Below are 27,358 nucleotides of genomic sequence, written 5' to 3'. Positions count from 1 at the left end.
GAACAGTTTTTAGGTTTTGGTTCAGATGAAGAAGTCAAAGTACGAAGTCCCACTAGGTCCCCCACAGGTGAGTTTAAGTTGCAGGACTGGGCAGCATGACTGAGTAAATACTTGTGTGACCTGGAGAAGTTTAATATCTTCCCTGCATCCTCTACTTCCCCTGCAGTTAAATCTAGTCCACGGAAACCTCGCGGGAGGCCTCGGAGCAGTTCTGACCGAAGTTCAGCTGTGCTGTCAGACTCTTCATCAGTATGTTCCCCTTCGAGCAAGTCTGAAACCACATCCATGGAGAAAGTAAAGAAGAAGGAGTCCAAGAGTGGGGAAAAAAGACGAGGGAGACCTCCAACACTTACAAGCGTGAAGTTCAAATTGTCGCAGGAGAAGGACATGTCAGACATTCAGAAGGGCAGCAAAGAAGAAAAAGAGAGTCTGAAAAAAATCAAAAGGTCACCATCCACTACATTTCAGCAAGCTACTAAAATCAAGAAATTAAGAACTAGTAAGCTTTCCCCACTGAAATCTAAATTTAAGCCAGGGGCAAAACTTCAGATAGGGAGGAAGAGTGTTCAGATCGTGCGCCGGAGAGGCAGGCCACCATCCTCTGAGCGTTTAAAGACTTCCTCAACTTTAGTCATAAACTCACAGCTGGAGAAACCCCAGAGGATTCGCAAAGAAAAGGATGGCACGCCACCTCTTACGAAGGAAGAGAAGGCTGCTGTGAGACAGAGTCCACGCAGAATTAAACCTGTTAGGATTATACCTTCCACCAAAAGGACAGATGCTGCAATTGCTAAGCAACTCTTGCAGAGGGCTAAAAAGGGAGCACAAAAAAAGATTGAGAAAGAAGCAGCCAAACTGCAGGGCAGGAAAGGGAGAACCCAGCTCAAAAATATTCGACAGTTCATCATGCCAGTCGTGAGTGCAATCTCTTCACGGATTATCAAAACACCCAAACGGTTTATTGAGGATGAAGACTACGATCCTCCTATTAAAATATCCAGACTAGAATCCACACCAAACAGCAGGTTCAGTGCTACATCTTGTGGCTCTAGTGAAAAGTCCAGTGCTGCTTCTCAGCATTCGTCTCAGATGTCTTCAGATTCCTCACGGTCCAGCAGCCCCAGCGTGGACACATCTACAGACTCCCAGGCTTCGGAGGAGATGCAGATGCTTTCTGAGGAGCGGAGCAATACTCCAGAAGTTCACACTCCCTTGCCTGTTTCTCAGTCCCCTGAAAACGATAACAGTGATAGGAGAAACAGAAGGTTTTCAATAACAGAAAGAAGTTTTGGCCAGAGGACTGCAAAGAAGCTGTCAGCCTTACCAAGTGTGCCGCAGCAGCAGTCCTCCTCCTCTCCACCTCCCCCTTTGCTCACTCCCCCCCCGCCCCTGCAGCCCCCCTCCAGCATCTCTGACCACACTCCTTGGCTCATGCCTCCAACCATACCTTTAGCCTCCCCCTTTCTTCCTGCTTCTGCTGCGCCAATGCAAGAGAAACGCAAGTCAATTCTGCGAGAGCCAACCTTTAGGTGGACCTCCCTGAAACATTCCAGGTCAGAGCCRCAGTACTTCTCATCAGCAAAGTATGCCAAAGAGGGGCTTATTCGCAAACCGATATTTGATAACTTCAGGCCCCCGCCGCTGACCCCGGAGGACGTTGGCTTTGCCTCTGGCTTCTCGRCAGCCGGTGCCACAGCTCCCACGCGCCTCTTCTCCCTGCACTCTGGAGCCAGGTTTGACATGCACAAGAGAAGCCCTCTGCTGCGAGCGCCACGCTTCACACCCAGCGAGGCCCACTCGCGCATCTTCGAGTCGGTGACGCTGCCCTCCTCCGTGGGCCGTGCTGCTGCAGGGACCTCTGCCACGGGCACATCCTCTCGCAGACGCAAGAGGAAAGCCTTCAGCCCCATCCGATCAGAGCCCAGATCTCCTTCGCACTCCATGAGGACGAGGAGTGGAAGGCTCAGTACCTCTGACCTGGCAACTCTCACCCCRCAGTCTTCTGTCTCTTCCTCATTAACTAGTATTTCAGTTAGTTCTCTTGCCACTAGTGCCTTAAATTCAACTTTTGCTTTTCCCTCCCATTCCCTGTCACAGTCTGGGGAATCAGCAGAAAGAAGCCAGAGACCAAGGAAGCAGACGAGCACTCCAGCAGAGCCTTTCTCATCTAGTAGCCCTAATCCTCTCTTCCCCTGGTTCACATCGAGTCCCCAGACAGAGAGAGGCAAAAACAAGGACAGGGCAGCAGAAGAGCTCTCCAAAGATAAAGATGTTGACAAAGGCCTGGAGAAGGACAAGAGCAGAGAGAAAGACAGAGAGAGAGAAAAGGAGAACAAACGGGAGTCGAGGAAAGAGAAAAGGAGAAAAGGGTCAGAAATACAGAGTAGCACTGCTTTGTTTCCTGTAGGTAAAATGCCCAAAGAAAAAGTCAATGAAGATGCTGCAGCATCATCATCTGCCAAAAAACCTGCTGGGCGGAAGAAGTCTACGGCAGTAGATTCCACGGCAGATGTTTCCACTGTTGCTCTGGTAGATACGGCAGCTGTCAAAACCAAAACATCCAAGAAAGGTAGAGGGGGGCTGGACAAATCAGACCTGGACCTCAGCCCCACTCTGCCATCTYTGGAGAAAGAAAAAGCTCTGCGTCTTTCTGCTCCTTCATCAAGCACTGTTAAACATTCTGCTTCCTCCATCAGTTCTATGTTGGCTCAGGCAGACAAACTGCCAATGACTGACAAGAGGGTAGCCAGTCTTCTGAAAAAGGCAAAAGCCCAGCTGTACAAGATTGAGAAGAGCAAGTCCCTCAAACAAGCAGATCAGCCAAAAGCACAGGTATTCCTTTTTCCAAGTTGGTTTTTTTTTTTTTTGCTAGAGTGCATCCTACTTTGAACTTGTCCTGTTGAAAATCACTAGTACATATTTCAAGTAGAAGAAGCCTTCAGCTGTTTGTCTCTGAAATCAAGATGCCCATGTGTCTCTGTGACTGGCTGGGTGCAGCAGGAGCCCAGACTCTCCCAGGTGCTTATTTGGGATAGCTTTCTCAGTGGGAGRTATTTCAGAATCTTACCAAAACATGGAAGATTGCACTAAAATTCTCCATTTGTTTAGCACCTCAGTAAACCCAAGCCCCTCCCTCATCTGAAACATCAGCAGCTACAAAACAGCCTCATCTACTGCTAGCTTCTGCTGGATCAGTTAACACCAAGTGCTGCTCCAGTTCCAGTGGACTCTGATTTTTGTGATGTCAGTGCCTTGATAACGTGGCTTCATGACCAAGTTGGCTTTCCAGTAGTGGATAGAGACTTAGCTTGTMATTCCAATTGAGTCAAACCTCTTATTCTCTTGCATTTATCCTCTCTTGGATTAACTGAAGCTTAGAAGGCCCAGCCTTTGTTTTTGTCCTGATTCTTGCAAAGTTCAAGCTAAGATAGAATTCATTTAGAAGTTTCCATTGCATGTTTTTCAGCCTCATTTTGGTAACTTTCTTAGGAATATTGTCTGCTCTCATGTTCTGAAACCTAGGGGCAAGAGAGTGATTCATCAGAAACGTCAGTGCGAGGACCACGAATTAAACATGTTTGCAGGAGAGCGGCTGTTGCCCTGGGCCGCAAGCGAGCGGTGTTTCCTGATGACATGCCCACTCTGAGTGCCTTACCGTGGGAAGAGAGGGAGAAGATACTGTCTTCCATGGGCAACGATGGTGAGTTGGRCTTTCTCCTTTTCAGCTGGCTTCTGCTGACTGCTTAAAATGAGGACTTCAAGTGATTAACAAGGGAAAGTGTGTTCCASAGCTCTGGGCTCTCTGTTACAGTGCCACTCAGGGTTAATCCTCTAAGCTATTAGGAATTGTGTTTAAAATATGTGTGTTCTGCAGCAAGCTTGTGTCCTGAGAGGTGTGTGGGCATGTACATGTGTACTGATGTGTGTACACACAATCACACGCACCTTTGTGGCTCTGAGATGAACTTAGGCTTCATGGCTTAAATTAGACACCCCTGCGACATTCTTTGGCATCAGCAAATTCACATTAGGAATGTTTTTTTGGTAGATAAGTCATCGATAGCTGGCTCCGAAGAGGCTGAACCTCTTGCTCCACCTATCAAGCCAATYAAGCCGGTCACCAGGAACAAGGCCCAGCAGGAGCCTCCAGTGAAGAAGGGCCGGCGCTCGCGGCGCTGCGGACAGTGCTCGGGCTGCCAGGTTCCAGAGGATTGTGGCGTCTGCACCAACTGTCTGGACAAACCCAAGTTYGGTGGGCGCAATATAAAGAAGCAGTGCTGCAAGTAAGTGTGTCTGAGAAACTGCTGAGCTAATCCCTGCTCTGAGTGGGATAATGTGSCCACGCTCTGGGCCACAAACAGCAGATTTGGCCTGTGTCATAGGCTTGGACTGAGCTTGACCTGGGGACTATCAACAGTTTGAGARTCAAGACCACAGTTCAAGGGGCACTCGTAATGAGCTCTTTCTCTGGAGTTCTCTTCTGGTTTATTCTCCTCAGTCTAGCATTGAAAATTATTCGGTGTGAGATCAGTGGCTTCTGTTAGGCAGAACAGGATTTTGCAAGGAAGGCAATGTACACGTAAATATTTCTCTCTTAGTTTCCCAAACTGCATTCACGAAGACCTTGTGTTTTCAAGATGGTGTTTATCTAGCTTATATACACACTTTATATATCAAAGTTGTCTATGGATAGCATTAAGAAATACCCCTCTTCCTTGATTTCTTCTGTCATTTTTTATACATATCACTTAGACTGAAACTTTTTCTTTTTTRAATTGCTGTATTAAATTGATTTTACCAGACAAGATAATCTGTCTGAAAAGGCTACAACTAAGGTGGCACCARTAGATTATTGTGGTATGAGAGCTATTTATGAGGCCTTGCTGTGCAAATTGCTGTGTGAGAATACTTTGCAGGTTGGAAGGAGTCTTGCTCTCATCAGCTTTGCCTAGGCTTTGGGCTGGGTTTCCTCTGCTGCAGGAATGGATGTAGAAACAAAGTCTAKCCCCATTTGCAGAAGACATTATGTGCCAAGTATAAGACAAATAGGAATGAAGTTGAATAAAGTTAGATAAAGGTTTGGTCCCCTAATCCAGTCCCACTCCAAGAGTACTTGGTTTTGTCTGAACAAAAGTAGTGTGTATGGTGATAATGGTATGTTCAGTTTTTCCTGTTGAGTATTTACAGACTGCCCTCAATGTCTACATCTTTCTTCTGATTTCATGACTTGTTCTTTTTAGAATGAGGAAATGTCAGAATCTTCAGTGGATGCCTTCAAAAGCTTATCTCCAGAAGCAAGCTAAAGGTAGGCTAAAAGACTTGTCTTGCATACAGTACAAGACACAAGTTTTCATTTCATAGGTTTTACTCTCTGCTGTCGTTGTGGCTACAATGAGCTTATAAAGGGTATGGAGCCAAGCTGCCTGCACTATTGGTGGCAGGTACCAGAGACAGAAGAGCTGTGAGAACTGACAGCCATTGTACACCCCAGTGTCTCTCAGTGCTGGACTGGTTTGCTTCCTTCCTTTTGTTTCCCTTTGCTTCCTCACAAAGTCTGCTCTCAGTTCTGMATCTGTGTTACTGCAGGAAGGTGTTGCTTATTGCTTTTGCAAAATAGGGACCCAAGGTGTGAGGACTTGGATTGAAGTACAAGCCACRTTTATTTTTTGAGTGCAGTTTTTTCTTTTGTATGACAGAATGACAAAGTTCTGAATCAGTGTCTGTATCCTTGTTTTAAAAGAGGAACAAATCATTTGAAGTCAAATAATTTTGTTTGTGTTGCTTTATCTGTGCTTCTTTTTCTTAGCTGCAAAAAAGAAAGAGAAGAAATCCAAGACAAATGAGAAGAAAGAAAATCATTCTGGAAAAAACCAGTTGGACTCTGGGCAAAAACAAGCTCCTCAGACTGTTGTACCGAGAGAAGACAATTCTGGGAAGAAGAGCAGTGAGCCTGCCCGTAAGCCTGTTGAAGAGAAGCATGAGGATGGCAATTCCTCTGTTCCTGTGTCAGAGCCCAAACAGGTCCCTGGATCTGGTACCAGAAAGACTGGCAAGCAGATGTCCCAGCCAGTCCAGCCCCCTCCTTCTCAGCCACCGAGTTCAGGACCTTTGAAAAAAGAAGCACCTAAACCTAGCACTTCTGAGCCCAAGAAAAAGCAGACTCCCCAGCCAGAAATAGGTAAATGGGACTATTTATCCTCAGTATGTTTGAGCCAAGTTAAGTAACAATACGCTAAAAGCTGGTGCATTTTAAATCTGATGAATGCTTCATGGTGTGTTGAAATTTCAGGAGATTGTTCAGGAAATTTTCCTTAGAACTAGCTTCCTTTTTATTGAGCCACAGTGTATGTTGGGGCAGGGAGAAAGATGGCTATCCTGGTTGGGACTCTGAGTCATGTACTTATGGCAGTCTTGAAGTGCATTTTCAGAATCATGAAGTCTGTCAAGTTCCCATTCTGAATGTGARACAGAGGATGTAATCTTTTCCTACAGAAGCATAGTCCACTGTTGTATGYAGTGCAGAGCAGTGTGAACAGTCACCAGCCAGGCAGCTCTGGGATTTCTGTGGCTTTGCACCCACCACAGTCCAGATTGTGAGCAGAGCAAGCTCCCCTTTCAGTGGTGCCTCGAGGAGACTGCTCATAGCTGGGGAGGTGCAGCCACAGAAAAGGGTGGAAAAGTTCTAGTCTAAAACTCATCGCACATTACCCAGCTGATTTTTTCCCTTTTCTTCTCTACAGGTGGCTGTTAGTTACTTGAAATACTCATAATTTTTCCCCCCCTTCCTAGGCACAGAACAAAGCAAACAGAAAAAAATTGCTCCCCGTCCAACTTTCCCTGTGAAACAGAAACCAAAAGAAAAGGTGAATACTGTTTTTTGTACAGTCAGTAAAATTTCAAGCACCTGGAACTTCTGTCTAGAAAGTAGAACCGTGTTGCTTAACCCTTTGCAGATTTTTAAATTTGGTTCTTGAAGATGTTAGGTTTTCCCTTGTGTGGCAGTATGTGGATAGCAAAAAACATGGCCTATGGCTAAGATTCRGTTCAGGTGTTATTCTGGTATCTAAGATTTTTGTGTTGGAGGGTGGAAGCTAGCTTTTCCATAAAAAAATGAAGCTACCTTTATCCAGAAATAACTTGATCGTGGAAAAAAATAATTGTCTTATGTAAACCTGAGGGAGAAGTGGGTGGATCTTGTTCATACCCAGAGTTGCCCCACTGCATCAAAACACAAACTCATGCACTGATGATAGAACAATGTGATGGTAGAGCACGTGGAATTAGGACTGTAAATGCTCTTAGGGAATGGTTTGTAGAATGGTTGCTTCCCTGCAGCTTTGACACACTCGTTAATTTTGTGCTGGTTTGGGGGTTTGTCTGTGAATTATTTGTGGCATTGGATRTAACTGCTGGTTAAGTTCTAACATCCAGGGTTGGGATTAATGCAGGCTCCTTTGCTTGACCAGGAAAAGCCCCCTCCTCTAAGCAAGCCAGAGAGCAGCACACTGAACTTGCTCAGCACTCTGACTAACAGCAGCAGTTCCAAGCAAAAGCAACCTACAGATGGAGTCCATAGAATCCGAGTGGATTTCAAGGTAGAGGAAAAAGTGTTTTAAGTATTTGAATGTCCCCTGGCTCTAGACACTGGAACTAGAGTCCCCTGAAGTGCTGGCAGTAACTGCTGAGTCTGTGTGCCTGGTACCTTTCAGAGGGAACCGCAAATAGGAGCCTCATGACAAGTCACTTGATTGATTTTTAAAAGCTTGTTATGCCTTTTTTTTCCTTATAATTAGAGTACTGGATGAAGAGACACTTAAAGCTTTAAAACCTTAACTGTCAATGTGTGAGGATGAGCAAGAATTTGAGGTTTATGAAGAATTATTCCATTAAGATGGAACTTTAAAACCTTWCCACAACTTGAGCCAACAAGATTTGGGGAAAATGTTAGTAACTTGTAATTCACAACATGTGGGGTATATCTGGGGTTTTAAAATGACAAATCATGTACTTTATTGAACAACAGTGTTGAAAAAATAATAAAAATTAATACTTTCCTAATAATTTTTCAGTCCATCTATAAGTGTTGATACTGGAGATTATAGTGAGATCTCATAAGTGTTTTATACGAATATGGAGCTTTAATAAAGTATAATTCTTTTGAAATTTCACTTTTAGTAATACTTGTGCAATTGTGAAAAGCATTGTCCTGTTCCTTAGGTTTGCTTTCCCTAGCAGGAAGGCTCTAGTGTGAGCAGCGCCGAGCTGTGACTCTCCCAAATGCACTCTAAAGTAGTCTGAGCTAGACCTTGAATGATTTGGGTTTGAGACGTCCTAATCACAGGCCCAGAGCTGAGCAGTCACGTGAGCACTTTGTACTGATGTTGTATTGCCTTGTTCTGCATGGTGATGTGTCCTTTTGTACTTTCAGGAGGACTGTGAAGTGGAGAATGTTTGGGAGATGGGTGGGTTAGGCATCGTCACCTCGGTACCTATTACTCCCAGGGTGGTGTGTTTTCTCTGTGCCAGCAGTGGACATGTGGAGGTAAAGCATTGCGTTCTGCTGTTGATGACTTAGTTGCAGCACTGTGTTGTTACAAAAATAAATGAATAAAAATTTTAATTACCTTAGTCCAGAAGAAATGAAAATAATACCTGTAAATTTGTCCTTGCTAGAATTTGTCCCAGGATTCTAAAGTGCATGTTATTTAAAATCAGTTTGGAARTTTCAGCAGTGTTTCTTTCGGAGTTGTACGAGGTGTCAAGAGCAGCGTGTTTGAGAGCACCYCTGTGCCTAAATTTGGGGACTCACATCTGGTGTAAAGCAGGAGTTCTGCTCTCTTTTAACCTCAAATAAGAAAGGCTGCCCAGTGGTGCTAAGGGGTTTTAGGAGCATTGACTTTTCCAAGTGTGTCTGTACCTGYGAAGAGCTGCAAACTGTTACAGAAACATGACTGGAAAGGTTCTGGCATTGCCTAGAGAGCTGGAGTGAGACGTGTTAAATGCATTTCCAGGTATAGACAGATGCCTTCTCAGCATCTTCAGAGCAGCTGACCTGGAAAAGTGGTGCTYGTGCTCTAGGAGGGCCTGGGTTCTGATGAGTGGACAGGGGCAAAAGGGTTTAAGTTCTGGATGTGGACATTGGTGCCCTTGAGGTCYGGGAAGAAGGCCCTGTGGGACATGGAGCCATCCCCTTCTTAGTCAGGACCTCCAGGAGACAAACAGTTCCCATGTCCCCTGGGAGCCTGCCCTGTCTGTGCCCTTGGGATGATTCCACCWGCCTTGTAGGGGATACAGAGGTACTGAGAGCTTTGGAATGGCAAAGTGGGCTGAACAGAGGGAGAGACTCTTTCCTCTGCATGTCCCTACTTCATGCACCAAATGTGGTTTTTGGTGCAGTAGACACATGTTACAATATGTAATACAGGGAGGGATTAAGGGAAGGAGATCCTGAAGAGCCCTGTAGGCCTTTGTCAATGCTCAAAGCACTTGGTGAACAGACTTGCAGTGTCTGTGAGGTGTCTAGTCTGGATTTAGGTTACCTGAAATACGCACACCRTTTCCCTCCTAAAATCCTTGCCTATTGTAAAGCAGAATTCAAAATAGTTCACAGCACAAGGGGGCTGGTTTGGGATCTTGGAGCATCTTCTGCCTTGCTAAAACCTGCCTCTCCCCCCTTGCAGTTTGTGTATTGCCAGGTSTGCTGTGAGCCTTTCCACAAGTTCTGCCTGGAGGAGAGCGAGCGGCCCCAGGAGGACCAGCTGGAGAACTGGTGCTGCCGTCGCTGCAAGTTCTGCCACGTCTGTGGGAGACAGCACCAGGCCACCAAGGTACCCCAAAACTCCTGGGAGACCCAGCAGCACCCCCAGTGCTCCCAGAGCCTCTGCCAGTCCGGAGCTCAGGCAGGCAGCATGCAGCAGGAGCAGAGGCTCTGGGCTGGGGATGAGGCCTCTGGAGTTGCTCCATTGCAGCTGCTTTCTCATACCCTGAATGGGGGATCCAATAGAAATGGAAATGTCCAGGATTGTGCATCCCTTTGCAGGGTCTGTTCCAATGCATTTTTTCCCTTCTTCTTGTAGCAGTTGCTGGAGTGTAACAAGTGCCGAAACAGCTATCACCCTGAGTGCCTGGGCCCAAACTACCCAACAAAACCCACCAAGAAAAAGAAAGTTTGGGTGAGGGATCTTAATTGGTTTTTTGGGTCATTCATTTGTTGACTGRTGGTAATGCCATGGAGCAAAGCTCTGCAGATGATTTGCTCTGATGCAGTTGCTCATCTCTTCAAGGCAAGGTTGCATCAGAAGATACGTTTGGAAATAGATGGTGAGGTGGCTGATTGATAAAATRTTTTGAGGAAGCAGTATTTTTAAAGAGATAACCTTTTTTTAGTTGTAGTAAGTTGTAAGATCATAGTCCCATAACATGGAAGAAGATCTTTAAAAGAAGCATTTACATTGTTAACAAACCTGTTGATAGAAGTATTGAGGGATGATTTGGATTAATATGCTAATTTGTGTCTTTCAGGCTTTTGTTCTAAACAAGTGCCTGTAGTATATTTGCTACTAAGACTTTGTWCTTGTTTTCTTCTGCAATATACAGAGCTTAAAAACTATTAAAAYAGGACTTTGTATTTTAGATCAGAAAAAAAAATGTCTGCATGTGTTTTATGTGAAGGAAGGGTGATATTTTCTTCAGTGCAAATACGAAAGACAAAAAACCTATACTATGATTTTGTTTAATATTTTTTCTTGTTGCATTATCACCATCTTACCATAAAGGAAGTGAGCTTGGTTCTTTTTAGGGAAAATTTCAGCGTTTATAACCCCTTGTTCTGTTGGGTAACATCTCTGCACTCATTAAATAATAAAAATTATGAAACRTGTTGAAAGCACAGAAACTGCTGGATAAAAGCAAATAATTCTTGCCAAACTAATTCTTTTTCCAGATATGTACAAAATGTGTTCGCTGCAAGAGCTGTGGATCAACAACRCCAGGGAAAGGGTGGGATGCACAGTGGTCTCATGACTTCTCCCTGTGTCACGATTGTGCCAAACTCTTTGCTAAAGGTACATAAAGTTGTGATTCTTTAGAGCAGGGACCTCCTCAGCTCTTGGTTTTGGCTCAGCCAGTGTGAGTGGGCAGAGGGGCAGCGCAGCACCTGAACTTGGCACGCTGCAGGCAGCAGTGCAGGCTGGTTCTGGTTAAACTGAAAGCACGTAGCAGCTCAGAGCCAGGATTTYAGGTTGTGCTGTGGCTCACCAAAGTCACCACTGCTTTACTGTCAAGAGTTTGCAGCTTTCAGCATGTAAATACTCTGCTGTAGAGAGGAATTGTTATACACCTGTTGGCCCAGGGTTTCAAGTAGCAATTGAGGAAAAGACATTTWAAAATACTTAGGACTTAAAAGCAATTTAAAAGCAAAACTTCCATTGTAAGGTGGTTGTTCCTTGTGTTAGTTRCTGTACATGATGCTTTTGAACTTCAGAGGGTATTCTGGGGAAGAATCTTAGGATAGAAAGTCTTGAATGTTTYACCTGATTTCTTGCCCATTTGTTATCTCTGTCCTTTCATTTGGCTCACACATATAGTGTTTTGTTAGTYTTGCCATGCCCAACAAATGGCTGCCCAGCTGTGGAATTCTAAAGTAGTCAGTGGTCTTCCAAAGTTACTTCTTACAGCCTGGGAACAGTGGMGGGGATTGTGCTGGCAGTTACTGGGAGGGGTTCAGAGGTGCTTTCTTAGCACACCAGTRGGTAACCACACAGCCTTTAAGGTGTGTTTGGCATCCAAATTTCTGATGAGATCCTGTTTTGTTTGCAGGAAATTTTTGTCCTCTTTGTGACAAATGCTACGATGATGACGACTACGAGAGCAAGATGATGCAGTGTGGGAAATGCGACCGCTGGGTCCACTCCAAATGTGAAAACCTTTCTGGTAAGGAAATACTCATCCCCCCAGTACTGAAGAACGTGGGGCAGTGTTTTAGCCAAAGCAGTCAAGTCTTGGATCTTTATACCAGAGTAGTACTTTAACACACCAACCTGTTGTGACCTACCTGAAAAATACCTGTAGAGTGGCAACAGGTAAACAGTGCTAATACCAGTGAAAGCAGCAGACTTTSCTCMAAGGCAGTGTCACTCAATTGGATGTGCCAGGGCCTTTTGTTACATGAAAARTGTTTCAGTTAGACAGTAAGCCAGGGCAGGAGTTTTTCCCTGTATCCTTCAGTAAAGCAGTTCAGATGGTTATCTCGTTCTGTCTCCAGATGAAATGTATGAAATACTCTCCAACTTGCCTGAGAGCGTGGCGTACACCTGCATTAACTGTACAGAGCAGCACCCTGCAGAGTGGCGTCTGGCGCTGGAAAAGGAGCTGCAGCTTTCCTTGAAGCAGGTGTTAACAGCCCTGTTGAATTCCAGAACTACCAGCCACTTGCTGCGCTATCGACAGGTGAGCTGCAGCCTGTGCCCTGTTCACSTTGCTCTGGCTGGAAGTGTCTTTTCATTCAGCTGAGTTGTTGAGGTGTTGTGTGCTTATACTGCAGAAGTGTCTCCATTGTACTTGGAACAACATGTGCTGTGATTTATTTCCTTTGGAAGCAGAGAAGTGGGTAKCTGTGATACAACTTGTGAAGCTGAAAGCAAAGTAAAGTTCTTCAAGAAATGGGAGGATTTAGTTACGTGATGGTGAAGGGGCTTTTTTGACAGAAGAACAGGATCTTTGTCTTGAAATAYGCATTCAGAAATAAGACTTCTGAGCAATGAATTTGATCCTTATGCCTGATGGCTCTGTCCTACTGTGCACCTTACTGGTCTCAGCAGAAAGTGGGTTAAGAGCTTTCCATTGTTGCCCCTACATTTTGGCCAGAAATTCAGAATTTGGGTCTCCTTTCCTTCACATTMGCGAGAATCTTTGGGCCAATAAATGTGCTTGGGAATGTATCATCAGGAGCAGCTGCATTTCAATAGTCAATTCTTCTGCCTCATTACTGGTGTTCACAGGCAGCAAAACCACCTGATTTAAATCCTGAGACAGAAGAGAGTATCCCATCCAGAAGCTCTCCTGAGGGTCCCGATCCTCCTGTCCTAACCGAAGTCAGTAAACAGGAAGAGCAGCARCCTCTGGATCTGGAAGGAGTGAAAAGAAAAATGGATCAAGGAAGTTATACTTCTGTGGTATGTCAAAGTTGTCATGTTCTGCTCTGTGACCAGACACTGTGAATTGCTTTGTCACCTACGGTGTTCATAACCGAGCAGCCTTAAGCCTTTTCATTGGGAACAAGGAAGCAGCTTCTCATGCTGCTGAAAATAGTTCTGGCTGGTGCTGGTTAATATTGGTCTGGTCACAAGTAATTGATGCTCTTATGGGGCTCTCTGTTGCCAGCAGTGGTACTTGCTTAGACCCCATTTGCTCTTAGACATCCATGTAGATAGAAGCAGGACAGGTCATCCTGGACATGTAAATTCTGACTGAAGACCTTGTCAAATAGCCCTGCTGCAGCTTGGTAGCTGGAAACTAAGGATTCATGGGTGGAGGGGTGATCTCTTCAAGTGTCATTTACGGAAAATGCTAGAACTGAATCAGTTCTCTTCACAGAGAACAGCCTTTTCCTCTTTTTTTTTTTTCCTAGAGAATTTGTACTCTTGAGGAATACTGGGTATTTCAAAATGCTGGGCAAATGTCGTGGCACCAGGTTCTGACCAAATCCTTGTGAGATAGCTAGAGCTAGTTTAGCCAATTTAAAACCAGTCAGCAGTCAGCTGAAGTGAATGGTTGTGGGTGTAGCAGCTCTGCCAGCCAGTTTACAAATACAGAGGGCTGCTTGTTTCTTCACAGCCAAATTCTCTTTTCTGCTTTTAAGTTGATGCTATGGTTCAGTCTTACAGTCATCTGAATGTTCACTTGATGCCTTAAAAAATTAGTGGGTGGGGTATCTGTTCAAAAGACAACACTGTTAATGTGAAGTTCTGTGCATTTCCTACAGTTGGATTTTAGTGATGACATCGTGAAGATAATTCAAGCAGCCATTAATTCTGATGGTGGGCAGCCAGAGGTTAAGAAAGCCAACAGCATGGTCAAGTCCTTCTTTATTCGGGTGAGCTGGCCTACAGTTGCTTTGAAGTCTCCTTGGTATCCTACCACTGCTTGCTGATGTTGGAGTCCAAAGGCCACCACACTTACCCTTCCTTGGGTCTTTCCAGGAATAAAATAATGCATTGTCAGAGTTGCTAATGTTAATGCAGTGTTACTAGTGGTGCATTTACAGTAGATCTTGACTGAATGTCTTTGAATTTCTTGGTATGTGTCTAACTTTTCTAATGGGCTCTTGTCTTTCTTTAGCAAATGGAGCGTGTTTTTCCATGGTTCAGTGTAAAAAAGTCCAGATTTTGGGAGCCAAATAAAGTAACAAACAAGTAAGTAATGGTTCTGTATCCAACTGCGACACCCTGCCGTTTGCCAGCTGGCCAAGCAAAATGTATTGCGAGAGCTTGTTTGTGGGGTTGGAATTTCTGGTTTTCCTTTGTTTCTTTTCCTTTTTTTTTTCCTAAGAAGTTACACGGTAATCCCATTCTAATGTTTTGTACACACYTCCTTGTTTTAAAGCAGAGTAACYAGAGTTCTTATTTAGAACTAAGCAAATTGTGTGTGTTGGCTTGTCAGTCCTCACCTTCCTTCCCTCTCCTCACACGCCTTTTTGGGGTAGCCCTCCTACATCTGTTACCCTTCAACAAAACAGACAGCCACATCACAAACCTTAAAATGTGAGTGGTCCCAGCCTTTGTGGGCKGGAGGTATTTCATGGAGTTGTTGCTGAGGGACAGCTGTCAGGCCAGCCCTGTAGGCAGCACAGAAGGTGCTCTGGTGCCACTGACCCCTTGCTCCATCTCAGCAGTGGGATGTTGCCGAATGCGGTGCTGCCCCCGTCGCTCGACCACAATTATGCTCAGTGGCAGGAGCGTGAAGAGAACAACCGCACTGAGCAGCCCCCTCTGATGAAGAAAATCATTCCAGCTCCAAAGCTCAGAGGGCCTGGAGAGCCAGATTCACCAACTCCTCTACATCCTCCTACACCTCCCATCTCTGGTAAGAAAATCGATGTCACAGTTGCTGATCCCAAAGCCAGAAATGCAGCTGTCTTAGAGACCTCTGTGATCTGRAATCATTCAGAGGCAGTTACGTATGAGATGTTTCTGAGCCAAGCTTGGACCCAAATATGCTTTTGCACCCACCAGAATGAGGGTTCTGCAGAGGCTAACGTGTCCTTTGYTTTCCAAGCTGGCTATTGAAAATGCTTCTGCCATGTTCACTTACTGACAATCTCTCCAGATGAAYTTTTGCCTCCCTGAATTTCAAGAATAAATATTGCTCTCCCTTTTAACTCTAAGGCTCWGACAGAAGCAGAGAGGATAGTCCTGAACTGAACCCCCCTCCAGACGTAGAAGACAACAGACAGTGTGCATTATGCCTGAAATATGGTGATGACAGTGCTAATGTGAGTATCTGCCCTGTGCCCATTTCTGTAGGACCCCATTCAAGCAGTCCTATAGATTTGGTATGTGGATAGGTTGGATGGGTTTTGTGCATTGTTGTGTCTTCTAGAACATCTTCAAAGAACATTTCTTTCTGTTGTTTAGGATGCTGGACGTCTTCTCTATATTGGCCAAAATGAATGGACACACGTGAACTGTGCTTTGTGGTCAGCAGAAGTGTTTGAAGATGATGATGGTTCTCTGAAAAACGTGCACATGGCTGTGATCCGGGGAAAGCAGCTGGTGGGTACAAGCAAAGAACACTTCCTTAAACTCAACTCTGATTTAGAATGGCAGGACAGGAGCCCAGCTGAAAGATGCCYTGTGTGCATTTGTTCTTCTCTGTCATTTCCTTGCAGTATTTTTTGACGCTATAAATAGTAGAACTGACTGAAGGTATTTGGAAAGTTATTCTATCCTTGCTCAGTTCAGAAATATTGTGGAGACCAAGTGAAGCTTGCAAATGTGAGGATTGGATATGAAGCACAAACAGGAAAAACTGAGGCCTGGAAGAACCAGTCCACAAATGAAAAAGTTGTTCCATGTGAGGGATCCTTCTTCCTCTCACCTCCTCCTCCATGTCTCACTTGTGTGTGTGGGTCATTGTAGTATAATGAAACAGCAATGAAGTGGGAGATCAGGCATTACTCTAAACTTCTGTCTGTGCCAAAAAAAAAAACAACTGACAACAGCAGTGGTGGTCTGGTTTTAGAAGAGATTAATTTTTGGATTTTTTCTTTTTGCTTCTGCAGAGGTGTGAGTTCTGCCAGAAGTCCGGCGCCACAGTAGGCTGCTGCCTCACTTCCTGTACCAGTAACTATCATTTCATGTGCTCACGTGCCAAGAACTGTGTCTTTCTGGATGATAAGAAAGTTTACTGCCAGAGGCATCGTGACTTGATCAAAGGAGAGGTGGGATTCTTCTTTCACACTCTGCCTCACACTCTGAAGATGGGACTAGCCTTTAACTATGAGCACTTTTTAGAAGTTCATGCTGAACGTGTTCCTTGCTAACGAGGGCTGGACTGCAGTGCTCGTAAAAAGAAGGCACAATACAACTGGCCTGGGGAAGTTTGGCAAGTGGTGCTGTGTGGAAGTTCAAAACCAAAAGACCAAACTGAGGATCAAATAGGACAAACTGTGTAGTATACATATGGTAGTTCCTTTAATTAACAAGTAGTTTTGTTGGTTCTTGTTCCAGGTGGTTCCTGAGAATGGATTTGAAGTTCTTAGGAGAGTTTTTGTAGACTTTGAAGGGATCAGTTTGAGAAGAAAGTTTCTTAGTGGCTTGGAACCAGAGAACATCCACATGATGATTGGTATGATGTCGTCTCTGGATACTTGATCCACCTTTGGTGCTGAAATCTGGTTCACAGAACTGTTCTGTTCCTCTCTCTGCTCAGGTTCAATGACAATAGACTGCTTAGGAATTCTGAATGACCTCTCAGACTGTGAAGATAAGTTGTTTCCCATTGGCTATCAGTGAGTATAAGCTGTTTCATTGTTTGATGTCTTTCGGTATATTTCATGTCAAACAAGAACTGAAGCAACATATGGGAAAATTGACTGTAGTTTTTCCTACACTGTTGAGGAATCTCTGATTAAGCTGGGTGTGCAGTGTGTTCTGCCAGGAGGGCTTTGGCCAATGTCGTTTTGAGAAACAGAAAATCTGTAACAGACATGAGGTTTATTGAGTAAATTGGTTTGTTTGAATTGTGTTCCAGGTGTTCCAGGGTGTACTGGAGCACCACAGATGCCAGGAAGCGCTGTGTGTACACCTGCAAGATCATGGAGTGCCGGCCTCCCGTCATAGARCCCGACATCAACAGCACTGTAGAGCACGATGATAACAGAACAATTGCCCACAGCCCAGTCCCCCTTACAGGTAATCTTTTAAGTACTTCAGAGAAGTATATTCTCTCTATGGTTTTGCCATAGTGTTTCTCTTAAACCAGTTTGGGCTAGAATCCAATTCAGGCTTCCATGTTACAGCATCTTCACTCTTTAAGCTCCTGGATGTACTGCTAACTTTGAAAACGTGAGGCAAAGGAAAGCTGCTGCAGGGATAGTTTCTAGTCTACAGCTCAGAGAATTTTCTAAGGATCTAAAACTTCAAACTGTGTTTGGAGTGTCAGTGTTGGTCTGTAGTATGGGGGTTGTTCAATACCGTGTTGAATAGTGATACTGTGCCTCTGTATTTCCAAATTGCTTCCTTGTATCCAAGGGTAAAGCTGTGAAAGGTTTTTACAATGTTTAAAGTCACTGTCATTGTTAACATAAAATCTTAAATGCTATAAAAATGTATTGGAATTTCATGCGTAAGCTGAGCAATTGCTACAACTATTTGAAAATGTTCTTACGAGAAGAAACCAGACATTTTCTGATGTCAAATCTTTGCCTTCACGTTTATTTAACGAATACCCTGATTCTCCAAGTGGAATGTGATAGGAGTATATACCTTTTCAAATCATACCTTCTATGCTTCAGTGAGCTCTTATACTGTTGTTTCTCTTTTATACAACAACAGAAATTCTACCAAAAGACACCCGGAATACACCTGAAATTGTAAACCCACCATCACCAGATCGTCCCTTGCATTCTCAGACCTCCAGTTCCTGTTGCTATCCAGTGACCTCAAAGGGCCCCAGGATCAGGGCTCCAAGTTACCCATCCATCCAGAGGTCTCCTGGCTCTCGGCCGTTACCGTCTGCAGGTATTTATTGTGCTGTTGATTTTATTGAGGTTTGCTTTGGGAATATTTTTGGTTTAGTTCCTATCTTTCTTGGCTTCTTTCAGAATAGGGTGTTCAGTTTACCCTTTCTAGAGAAAGCAGTGAAATAGCAATAAGTTGAGGAAGGTTCTAACAATACACAGTAGAGATGGTCTGCTGAGAAATGCACAACTGAAACAAACACTCCCTCGGGATGAAGAAGAGRCAGCAATTGGGCAATATAGCAGTGGTGAGCCAAAAGAACTGTGATATATGTTAGGGACTTAGCATCTCACTTGGTATTTTTCCAGAGAGAATCAGAGATCTGGTATTGTARTTCAGCACCTGTTTCTGACTAATGTTTTCTTTTAAAACTGATGTTGAAAACTCACATCTAAAGTTGAGATACCAACCTTGAGATACAAATTTACTGAATCCTGRTTGACAGTATCACGTTTTTAAAACCTATCTGAAGTGTTAACACTGKGTTGGTGGTGTTTGGATGAAAACTTTTGCTGGGTTTTAATTTCATGTGTTTTGTGTGAAGGAATTGGATGGGCATTTATTGTGAATGTTTAGGATCACCTGACAGTCTTTCTTGCCTTCATTTGTCAGGAAGTCCTACCCCAGTGACCCATGAAATCGTGACAGTAGGAGATCCTTTGCTGTCCTCGGGACTGAAGAGCATTGGTTCTCGSAGACACAGCACCTCTTCCTTGTCACAGCAGCAATCAAAACTCCGGATGATTTCCCCTGCACAAGCTGGGAGCACTTACTCCAGGCACAATGTGTCTTCAGTTTCCAGCATGGGGGCCTCTTCGGAACATGAACCAACTGTCAAAAGTACTGACTGTTTTGTGGGGTCAGTGAGTGCAGGTCCTCCAAGCACTCCAGTTCAAAGTTGCTCTACCAGTTCTGGCTCTCAGAAAACAGCAGCTGTAACTGGAAATAAAACTTACCAGCTGGATGCATCTCCATCTGCAGAAGGGAAACATTCCAGCATTTCAGATTTAATAGCCAAAGGTACGCCTTCTAAGGGAGAGAAGATGAAAACCTCAAAGGACCCAGATTATTTGTCCCATACTTTTATTTCTGGAGGAAGCTCCAAAGTGTCTACTCAACCAATCAGTTCATTGGGGGAAGAAAGGAATGTTAAAATAGGAACCTTTCAAGAGTGTTCAGGATCATTTTCTTCCAAAGAAGCAATACCCTTTCCACCTTTGCATCAGAGAGGCCTAAGAAAAGACAGAGACCAGCACGTGGAACCTGTACAGCCAGAGAAAACRACTGTGGTTGATGAGATGGATGCAAAGGCTTTGAAGGCTGCTGGAGTAAACAAYAGATCTCCTGCAGCAAGTGAGCAGGTAGTTGCTGCCCCCAGAGACAGGCGTCAGAAAGGCAAAAAGTCAATGAAAGACAGTTTTAAAGAGAAGCATTCCCTGAAATCTCTCACAGAGACAAGTCAAGCAGTAGGCAGTGATGAAATGAAACCAGAATTTGGCAATCAGGGTTTGGCAASTGAACAAATTAGCCAGAGGTTATGTAATAATATTCCTGCTGAAAAAGCTGGTGAGAAGTCTCCACCTTCACAAGGGCCATCTAAAGGGTCTGCAGTGCAAGTTGAAGCAACCCCTAAGGAATCACAGGCACCCAGGAAACGCACAGTTAAAGTCACTCTGACTCCTCTCAAGATGGAAAGTGAAAACCAGTCCAAAAATGCACAGCAGGAAAGTGATGTTGAAGCTGAGTCTGCAGGAACAGAMTTGGCTGCTTTGGCAGAGCACTCTTCAGCTTCAGAAAGCCTGGAAGAGAACCGTGTAGTTCAGGGAAGTCCAAGTGAAACACCAGCACAGGAATCTCCAAATAACACATATGAAAATTTGCCCATGCAAGATAACAGCTTGATGCTGCAGGATGGAGCTAAAGCTCAAGAAGAAGGCTCATACAAGCGGAGGTATCCACGCAGAAGTGCTCGGGCCAGATCCAATATGTTCTTTGGACTGACTCCTCTGTATGGTGTGAGGTCCTATGGAGAGGAAGACATTCCCTTCTACAGTAACTCAACTGGCAAGAAGCGGGGGAAGCGCTCTGCAGAAGGACAGGTGGACGGTGCGGATGACTTGAGCACATCAGATGAAGATGACTTATACTACTACAATTTTGCAAGGACAGTGGTTTCCTCAAACACAGAGGAGAGGCTCACATCCCATAGTTTATTCAGGGAGGAGGAGCAGTGTGATCTTCCAAAAATCTCACAGCTAGATGGTGTGGATGATGGAACTGAAAGTGATACAAGTGTCACAGCAACAACCAGAAAAGTCAGCCAGGTAACTAAAAGGAGTGGCAAAGAGAATGGGACAGAGAACTTAAAGCTGGATAGARCTGAAGAAGCTGGTGAGAAAGTGCAAGTCACCAAGAGCTCCACTGTCCACAAAACTGAGCCCAAGATTGATAACTGCCACCCTGTGAGCAGGGTTAAAGCACAGGGTCAGGACTCCCTGGAAGCRCAGCTGAGCTCCTTGGAAACGGGCCGCAGGGCTCATGCAAGCACACCTTCTGACAAGAACTTACTGGACASTTTCAACACAGAACTTCTGAAATCCGACTCTGACAATAACAACAGTGATGACTGTGGGAACATACTTCCCTCCGACATCATGGACTTTGTGCTGAAGAACACACCATCTATGCAGGCATTGGGAGAAAGTCCGGAGTCCTCATCTTCTGAACTCCTGACGCTTGGAGAAGGTTTAGGTCTTGACAGCAACCGGGGCAAGGATATGGGTTTGTTTGAGGTGTTCTCCCAGCAGCTGCCCACCACTGAACCAGTGGACAGCAGTGTCTCCTCCTCCATATCAGCAGAGGAGCAATTTGAATTGCCGCTGGAGCTTCCTTCCGATCTCTCTGTTCTGACCACTCGCAGTCCTACAGTGCCCAGCCAAAATCACAATAGGCTTGCTGTCATCTCAGAGTCTTCACTTTCCTCTTCAGGAGAGAGGTCGATGCTTGCCTTGCCTTCCACAGAGTCTTCAGAGAAGAGAGTGACAGTCACGGAAAAATCTGCCTCAGGGGAAGGTGATGCAGCTCTCCTGAGTCCGGGGGTGGACCCCAGCCCTGAAGGACACATGACTCCYGATCACTTCATCCAGGGCCACATAGATGCAGAGCATATAGCCAGCCCAGCCTGTGGCCCTGTCGACCAAGGGCATGGCAGCAACCAAGATATAACAAGAAACAGTGGGACTCCAGGTATCCAGGTGCCAGTATCACCCACTGTTCCCCTCCAGAGCCAGAAGTATGTGCCAAAYTCCACAGACAGTCCTGGTCCCTCGCAGATCTCCAATGCTGCGGTGCAGACAACACCACCCCACCTCAAACCAGCTGCAGAAAAACTTCTGGTAGTTAATCAAAACATGCAGCCCCTGTACGTCCTGCAAACTCTTCCCAACGGAGTCACCCAAAAGATCCAGTTAACACCTTCTGTTAGTTCTGCGCAGAAYGTGATGGAAAGCAGCTCTTCAGTGCTGGGGCCCATGGGGAGCGGGCTCACCCTGACTACAGGATTAAATCCCAGCTTGCCCCCRTCTCAGTCATTATTCCCTCCCACGAGCAAGGGTCTGCTGCCCATGTCCCATCACCAGCATATACATCCCTTCTCCACACCTGCTCAGACAGGCTTCCCACCAAACATCAGCAGTCCTTCACCAGGTCTTCTGATCGGGGTCCAGCCACCCCCTGATCCTCAGCTCTTAGTATCTGAAGCTAGTCAGAGGACAGACCTTGGTACTGCTCCATCGACACCAGCTGCTGCCCTGGGCAAGAAACGGCCCATATCTCGTCTGCAGTCACGGAAAAACAAGAAGTTGGCTCCTTCTGGAACTCCTGCTATAGCTCCTTCTGATATGGTCTCCAACATGACCTTAATTAATTTTGCTCCTTCTCAGATTTCTAACCACCCATTGGATTTGGGAACCATTGCTAATTCAACATCCCATAGAACTGTCCCCAATATYATCAAAAGGTCAAAGTCTGGGGTCATGTATTTTGAGCAAACATCTTTGCTCCCGCAAGGTGGGACCACTACTGCAGTCAGCACCTCTCCCAGCATTATTGGTCCGGATGCCAGCCATCTTCAAGCAGGGCCTGGATCAGGCCTAACGTCGAGTTCCTCCGTGCTCAATGTCGTATCCATGCAGGCCACAGCAGCCCCTAGCACTGGCGGGTCCGTGCCTGGTCACGTTTTGGGACAAAGCTCAGTGACTTTAACAAGCCCTGGATTACTGGGRGACCTTGGTTCAATAAGCAACCTCCTGATCAAAGCTAGTCAGCAAAGCCTTGGTCTTCAGGAGCAGCACATGACTTTACCACCAAGTTCTGGGATGTTTTCACAACTGGGAGCATCTCAGACTCCMTCTACAGCAGCCATGACAGCTGCATCAAGCATTTGTGTTCTACCTTCAGCRCAGACAATGGGCATGACAGTCGCTCCATCGTCTGCTGACCCAGAAGGCTCGTACCAGCTCCAGCACATGTCACAGCTGTTGGCCAGCAAAAGTGGGGTGACATCCTCCCAGCTGGACCTTAGCACGGCTCCCTCAACMACGCACTTGTCGAGCTTTCCACAGCTGGTCGATGTTCCAAACAGCACTGGACTGGAACAAAGCAAGGCTTCCTTGTCAGCAATGCATGCCAGTTCAGCATCTCCAGGAGGCTCCCCATCACCTGGGCAGCAGTCTGCGAGTAGCTCTCTGCTGGGTCCCACAAAAATGAAGCCRAAAATCAAACGCATCCAGCCGTTGTTAGACAAAGGGAATGGAAAGAAGCACAAAACTTCTCATGTGTGGGCCGGTTCTTCTGAAGCTCAAGTTCCCGACAAAGGGGCTGTTGCTGAACCCCAGGTCTCGGCTACAGGGTAAGAGGAGAGTTTGGTTTTGCTCATCGCTGAGGTTTTGTAACAGTATGAGACWATCTTGCACTAGTTACTCCAAGTTGTGCAAGTCAAGGCAAATTGTGAGGTGCAGCTTTTGATTCTGATGGAAGTGTGATCTGGCTCTCTGTATCTTAGGAGCTGTTGTTGCTSCTTGTGTAGTTCCGTGGATCTGCTGAGTCTGTCATGACAACTCCCAATGGATCCATTCCTGCTTTCCATTCTCATTTTTATGGCACACGTGGATTGGCAGATATTTTGAATGTTCCCAAATCTTTTTCTTCCAGGACTCCTGCTGTGAAGGCAGATGCGCAGGACGCAGCCAGCACAGACCAGCCATTGCAGAAGCCATGTGGGCAGTCTGCAGGGTAAGGGATGAACAGACCTTCCTGTGTAATTCTGCTCACTTGAGCTGAAGGGCACTTGCGTGGAGAATGCAGGAAGTCTGGCATTCCCAGTTCAAGTGTCTGGGAGCTTTCAGTGGGGAATGTGCAGTCCCACTTGGATGCAATACAGAACCGTTTTGGTTTAAGCTGCATGTAGTTCTGGGAAGCTCAGTGCCTGCTGAGGTGATGCTTGTGGAGTGGTGTGTGATTGTGTGTTGGCACACACCTTATTTCTGAGTGGGACTGACACAGTGGGTCACAGGCTGTGTGAAAYTAGGGTGCTGCTCACATACTGATAGAGGCTGCAAACAGAAATGCTACTGAGTAGAATCCTTTTGTTTGTTCATTTCCAACTGATCTGATGTCAGAACGTTTGATCTGGAAAAAGGTTCTTCACTGTGTCTAGTTCTCAAGAATTCATTGACTACTGCTTAGGGCTGGTGAAGAAATAAGGCAAGTTGTTAGCTATTTTACTCCACGTTCTCCTTCTCTCCCAAGGCAACTGGCTGTCATCCCAGAACCTCAATCAACACAGAACTCAATCAATGAGCAAGAAAATGCAGGTATGTGACTTCTCCAAAAACACCCAGTCTTGGGGTTTTCCAGGACTGGGAAAGTGATGCTTGAAGATTTGATTTTAGGGTGTGTCATTCTGTCAGGAAAAGGCTCAGAGCTGTAAGCTTGTGTTATCCTTTCTATAAAGGGAGGARAGGTTTGTTATCTGTTTATAGATTTTGGACAAATAGATTGTCTCTATAGATTGTGTTTTAGTTTGTGAGAATTTCAGCACTTGAGATTTCACATTCTTATTGCAGCACTCTCTAGATTGTTTTTTCTTGGCTGGATTTGCTGGTGRAAAGGCAAGTCAGTAAGTCATTTTCAATTGTGGAACACCAGGTGTAAAAAGCATGGTTCTTTCCAATTCCCATCTTCATGCTGTCTTCGTCTTTTCTAGGCTCAAAAGGTCTCGAGGAGGAAGAGAGCACTTTCAGCTCCCCTCTTATGTTTTGGCTTCAACAAGAGCAAAAGAGGAAAGAGTGTCTTGGTGAGAAGAAACCAAAAAAAGGTTTGGTTTTTGAGATCTCTAGTGATGATGGCTTTCAGATCTGCGCAGAAAGCATTGAAGGTGAGAACTAGTTTTAGCTGTCCTTACTAGAGATAAAATTACTACTTCTGAGGACTTCTTTTCTTTATTTATAGATAAAAAAAGAGAGAGAAATCTCTTGGTTTACAGCCCTAGAACAGTCGTAGTTCCTGACAGTGTCTGGATTCTATTATTTCTCCTTTTTTCTGCAATGTAATATAGTCAGTGGAATATATATCACTGATCCATTCTGTTTTATCAAYTGAGCAATGGTGTTGAACCAGTTTGTCAGAAAGTAGGCAGTGTGGATCACACAGTGGTGTACTGGGTATCCAGACTTTTGCGCTAGACCAATTGCTGAAAACCCTGCCTTCCATGATTCCAACGTGAATTTTCAAGAGGATGAAAGCAATTGGATCCAAGGATCTAAATTTATGGCCTGTGGAAGAYTGCAATATTCCTCAATGAGTTTATTTCAATACGAGTATCCCAGCACCATTTTTCATTTGTTGTGTCCTGCAGATGCCTGGAAGTCGCTGACTGACAAGGTGCAAGAGGCCCGTTCCAACGCCCGCCTGAAGCAGCTGTCCTTTGCAGGTAACACCCTGCTGAATGCAGAGAGCAAACAGATCTTTCTTGAGGGTCTTAGAGTCTGAATAGTTCCAGTTCACCTGCTGCCTGCTTTAGGGAGGGCAATTTCCTCCCAATGGAAGGATTAGAAACTCTCACATAGAACACAATAGCAATACAATGCTGTGTGGTGTCACAGCTCTTTGTGACAAGCTGCTGTATTTTCCAGCTCTGAGTCTACACTGGTAKTTAGTGTTGCTTGTGCTTTATTTCTTGTTCCAGGTGTGAATGGTTTGAGGATGTTGGGGATTATCCATGATACTGTTGTGTTCCTGATAGAGCAACTGTACGGAGCGAAGCACTGCCACAACTACAAGTTCAGATTTCACAAGCCAGAGGAGGCCAATGAACCTCCTTTGAATCCACATGGCTCTGCTCGGGCCGAAGTCCACCTGAGGTGAGTGTGAGCATTACTGATGTCRGGGTTAATGCCTCTTTAGCTCTATAACACTGGCAGGGCAGGAGCCACAAATCTCTGGAGCGCTAAAGCTCTCAGTCAAATGTTAACAGATGGCACATGAAAATCAACCATTTGGCCTCTTCAAAGTCTGCGCATTTTTCTGTGCCACTTTGTGACCCATTGCWTGGTTTAACAAAGTTTTCCTGGCTGGGACTGTTGCTGGAGGTTCTCATGATGTACAGGGGTTTTAAGAGACGACCGAGTAGGGAAGGTGTGAGGCAGTAAACATGTCAGACTGTTGTGGCAACCACATGCTTCTTCCAGTCAGTAAAACAAGTTCCCTTTGGTCTCTTTTTAATTGCAGGAAATCTGCATTTGATATGTTTAATTTCTTGGCTTCTAAACACCGACAGCCACCAGAATACAACCCGAATGATGAGGAAGAAGAGGAAGTACAGCTGAAATCAGCCCGGTATGCAGCAGGGCTCAAAGGTTCAAAGGGGAAAATAGTGTTGGGCTGTTAAAATGAGCAGATTTCACTCAGTTAAGGGTTGTGTGCTTTGAGGAGTGTTYAAACCTTGAAAGCTGCCAAGCACTGCCAGACATAGAGGTGACTCCTGCAAGAACAGGAGAAGTGACAGCTGAAGGTGACCACCAGACCAGTCTGCCTTCAAATGTTTCTTTTCCTTGCTAATGTAAAACAATCTGATAAGAATTTGAGGAGGAACAGGAGGAAATGATCTTCTACATTTATATAAAAACACTGCATTAATTTTGGTTATTCTCTGTGGGCTGCAGTGTCACAGTGTTTGAATTATTCCATTTTGTAAAGTACCCCAGATGATACAAGGCACAGAGTCTCAAATACAGGTGGTCATTTAGCAGTGCCCTTTGTTCTAGGAGGGCGACCAGCATGGATCTGCCGATGCCCATGCGCTTCCGGCACTTGAAGAAGACCTCCAAGGAGGCAGTTGGTGTCTACAGGTAAAGTTTTGCTCTGGKATCATTGTCTGTAGGATAGGGGAAAGTGGAAACTGGAAACCTTCTGTGAAGCCAGACTACAAAATTGCGGGGCAAGAGCAGGCTTGGGCTTTTTCTCTCTTCCTTCTCCCTGCCCAAGTTATGTATTTGAAAAGTAATCCTCAGCACAAGCCACTTGCTTCTTGCTGGATTTACCTTGGCAATAGGTCAGATGTGGGCACAGTGACCTGGTGGTGTTCTTAGAGAAGGGTTAGCAGTACCACAGTGGTTTTTGTCACAAATAGCCTGTTTTCTGCAGCCTTACAATCTGATGTTCCGAGCTTTGTTTGTATTGTTTGGAATAATTAGCTTTGCTTGTTGCATTGTAGGTCTCCCATCCATGGCCGGGGTCTGTTCTGCAAAAGGAACATTGATGCAGGTGAGATGGTGATCGAATATTCAGGCAATGTCATTCGCTCCATCCTCACTGACAAACGAGAGAAATACTACGACAGTAAGGTGAGTTTTGGGCTTTTGTAAATGTTCTTAAAGAGTGAGGGAGAGCTAGAAAGTGGCTGTGAAGGTAGGACAGGCCTATATGAAAACTCTGTTGGGAACATCATAAATTGGGATTACAGACTTCTTGGGCTATTTTCATGGTTGCTGGAGCTTTAGAGGCATTTCTCATTCCCTTCTGTGGTCTGAGCAGGGTCTCAGTTCAGTCTCAGTGAATGC

At 45.2% G+C, this 27,358-nt stretch overlaps 1 protein-coding gene across 1 annotated transcript; it reads left to right on the top strand.

Annotated features, from left to right (window-relative positions):
• KMT2A (lysine methyltransferase 2A) lies at window positions 1-27,352 on the top strand. The gene is made up of 34 exons (XM_057379024.1): window positions 1-67; window positions 167-2,832; window positions 3,523-3,700; window positions 4,049-4,283; window positions 5,241-5,305; window positions 5,807-6,178; window positions 6,790-6,863; window positions 7,467-7,595; window positions 8,429-8,542; window positions 9,681-9,827; window positions 10,077-10,172; window positions 10,943-11,063; window positions 11,818-11,931; window positions 12,263-12,447; window positions 12,999-13,172; window positions 13,982-14,092; window positions 14,338-14,411; window positions 14,888-15,081; window positions 15,384-15,490; window positions 15,633-15,770; window positions 16,280-16,438; window positions 16,728-16,845; window positions 16,930-17,008; window positions 17,251-17,411; window positions 18,054-18,239; window positions 18,852-23,148; window positions 23,451-23,531; window positions 24,048-24,112; window positions 24,505-24,675; window positions 25,156-25,230; window positions 25,486-25,660; window positions 26,028-26,135; window positions 26,564-26,647; window positions 27,013-27,352. The coding sequence occupies exons 2-34, from the start codon at window positions 286-288 to the stop codon at window positions 27,161-27,163; spliced, it is 11,085 nt and encodes a 3,694-aa protein (XP_057235007.1). The 5' UTR covers window positions 1-67; window positions 167-285; the 3' UTR covers window positions 27,164-27,352.
• Window positions 27,353-27,358: the final 6 nt, after the last annotated feature.

This window comes from Malurus melanocephalus, unplaced genomic scaffold (genome assembly GCF_030028575.1).
Source record: "Malurus melanocephalus ecotype Western Australia unplaced genomic scaffold, MMel_1.1 scaffold_382, whole genome shotgun sequence".
In the NCBI taxonomy this organism is placed as follows: domain Eukaryota; kingdom Metazoa; phylum Chordata; class Aves; order Passeriformes; family Maluridae; genus Malurus; species Malurus melanocephalus.
Note: the sequence above shows the minus strand (reverse complement) of the source record. Positions and strands in the feature narration are given on the sequence as shown.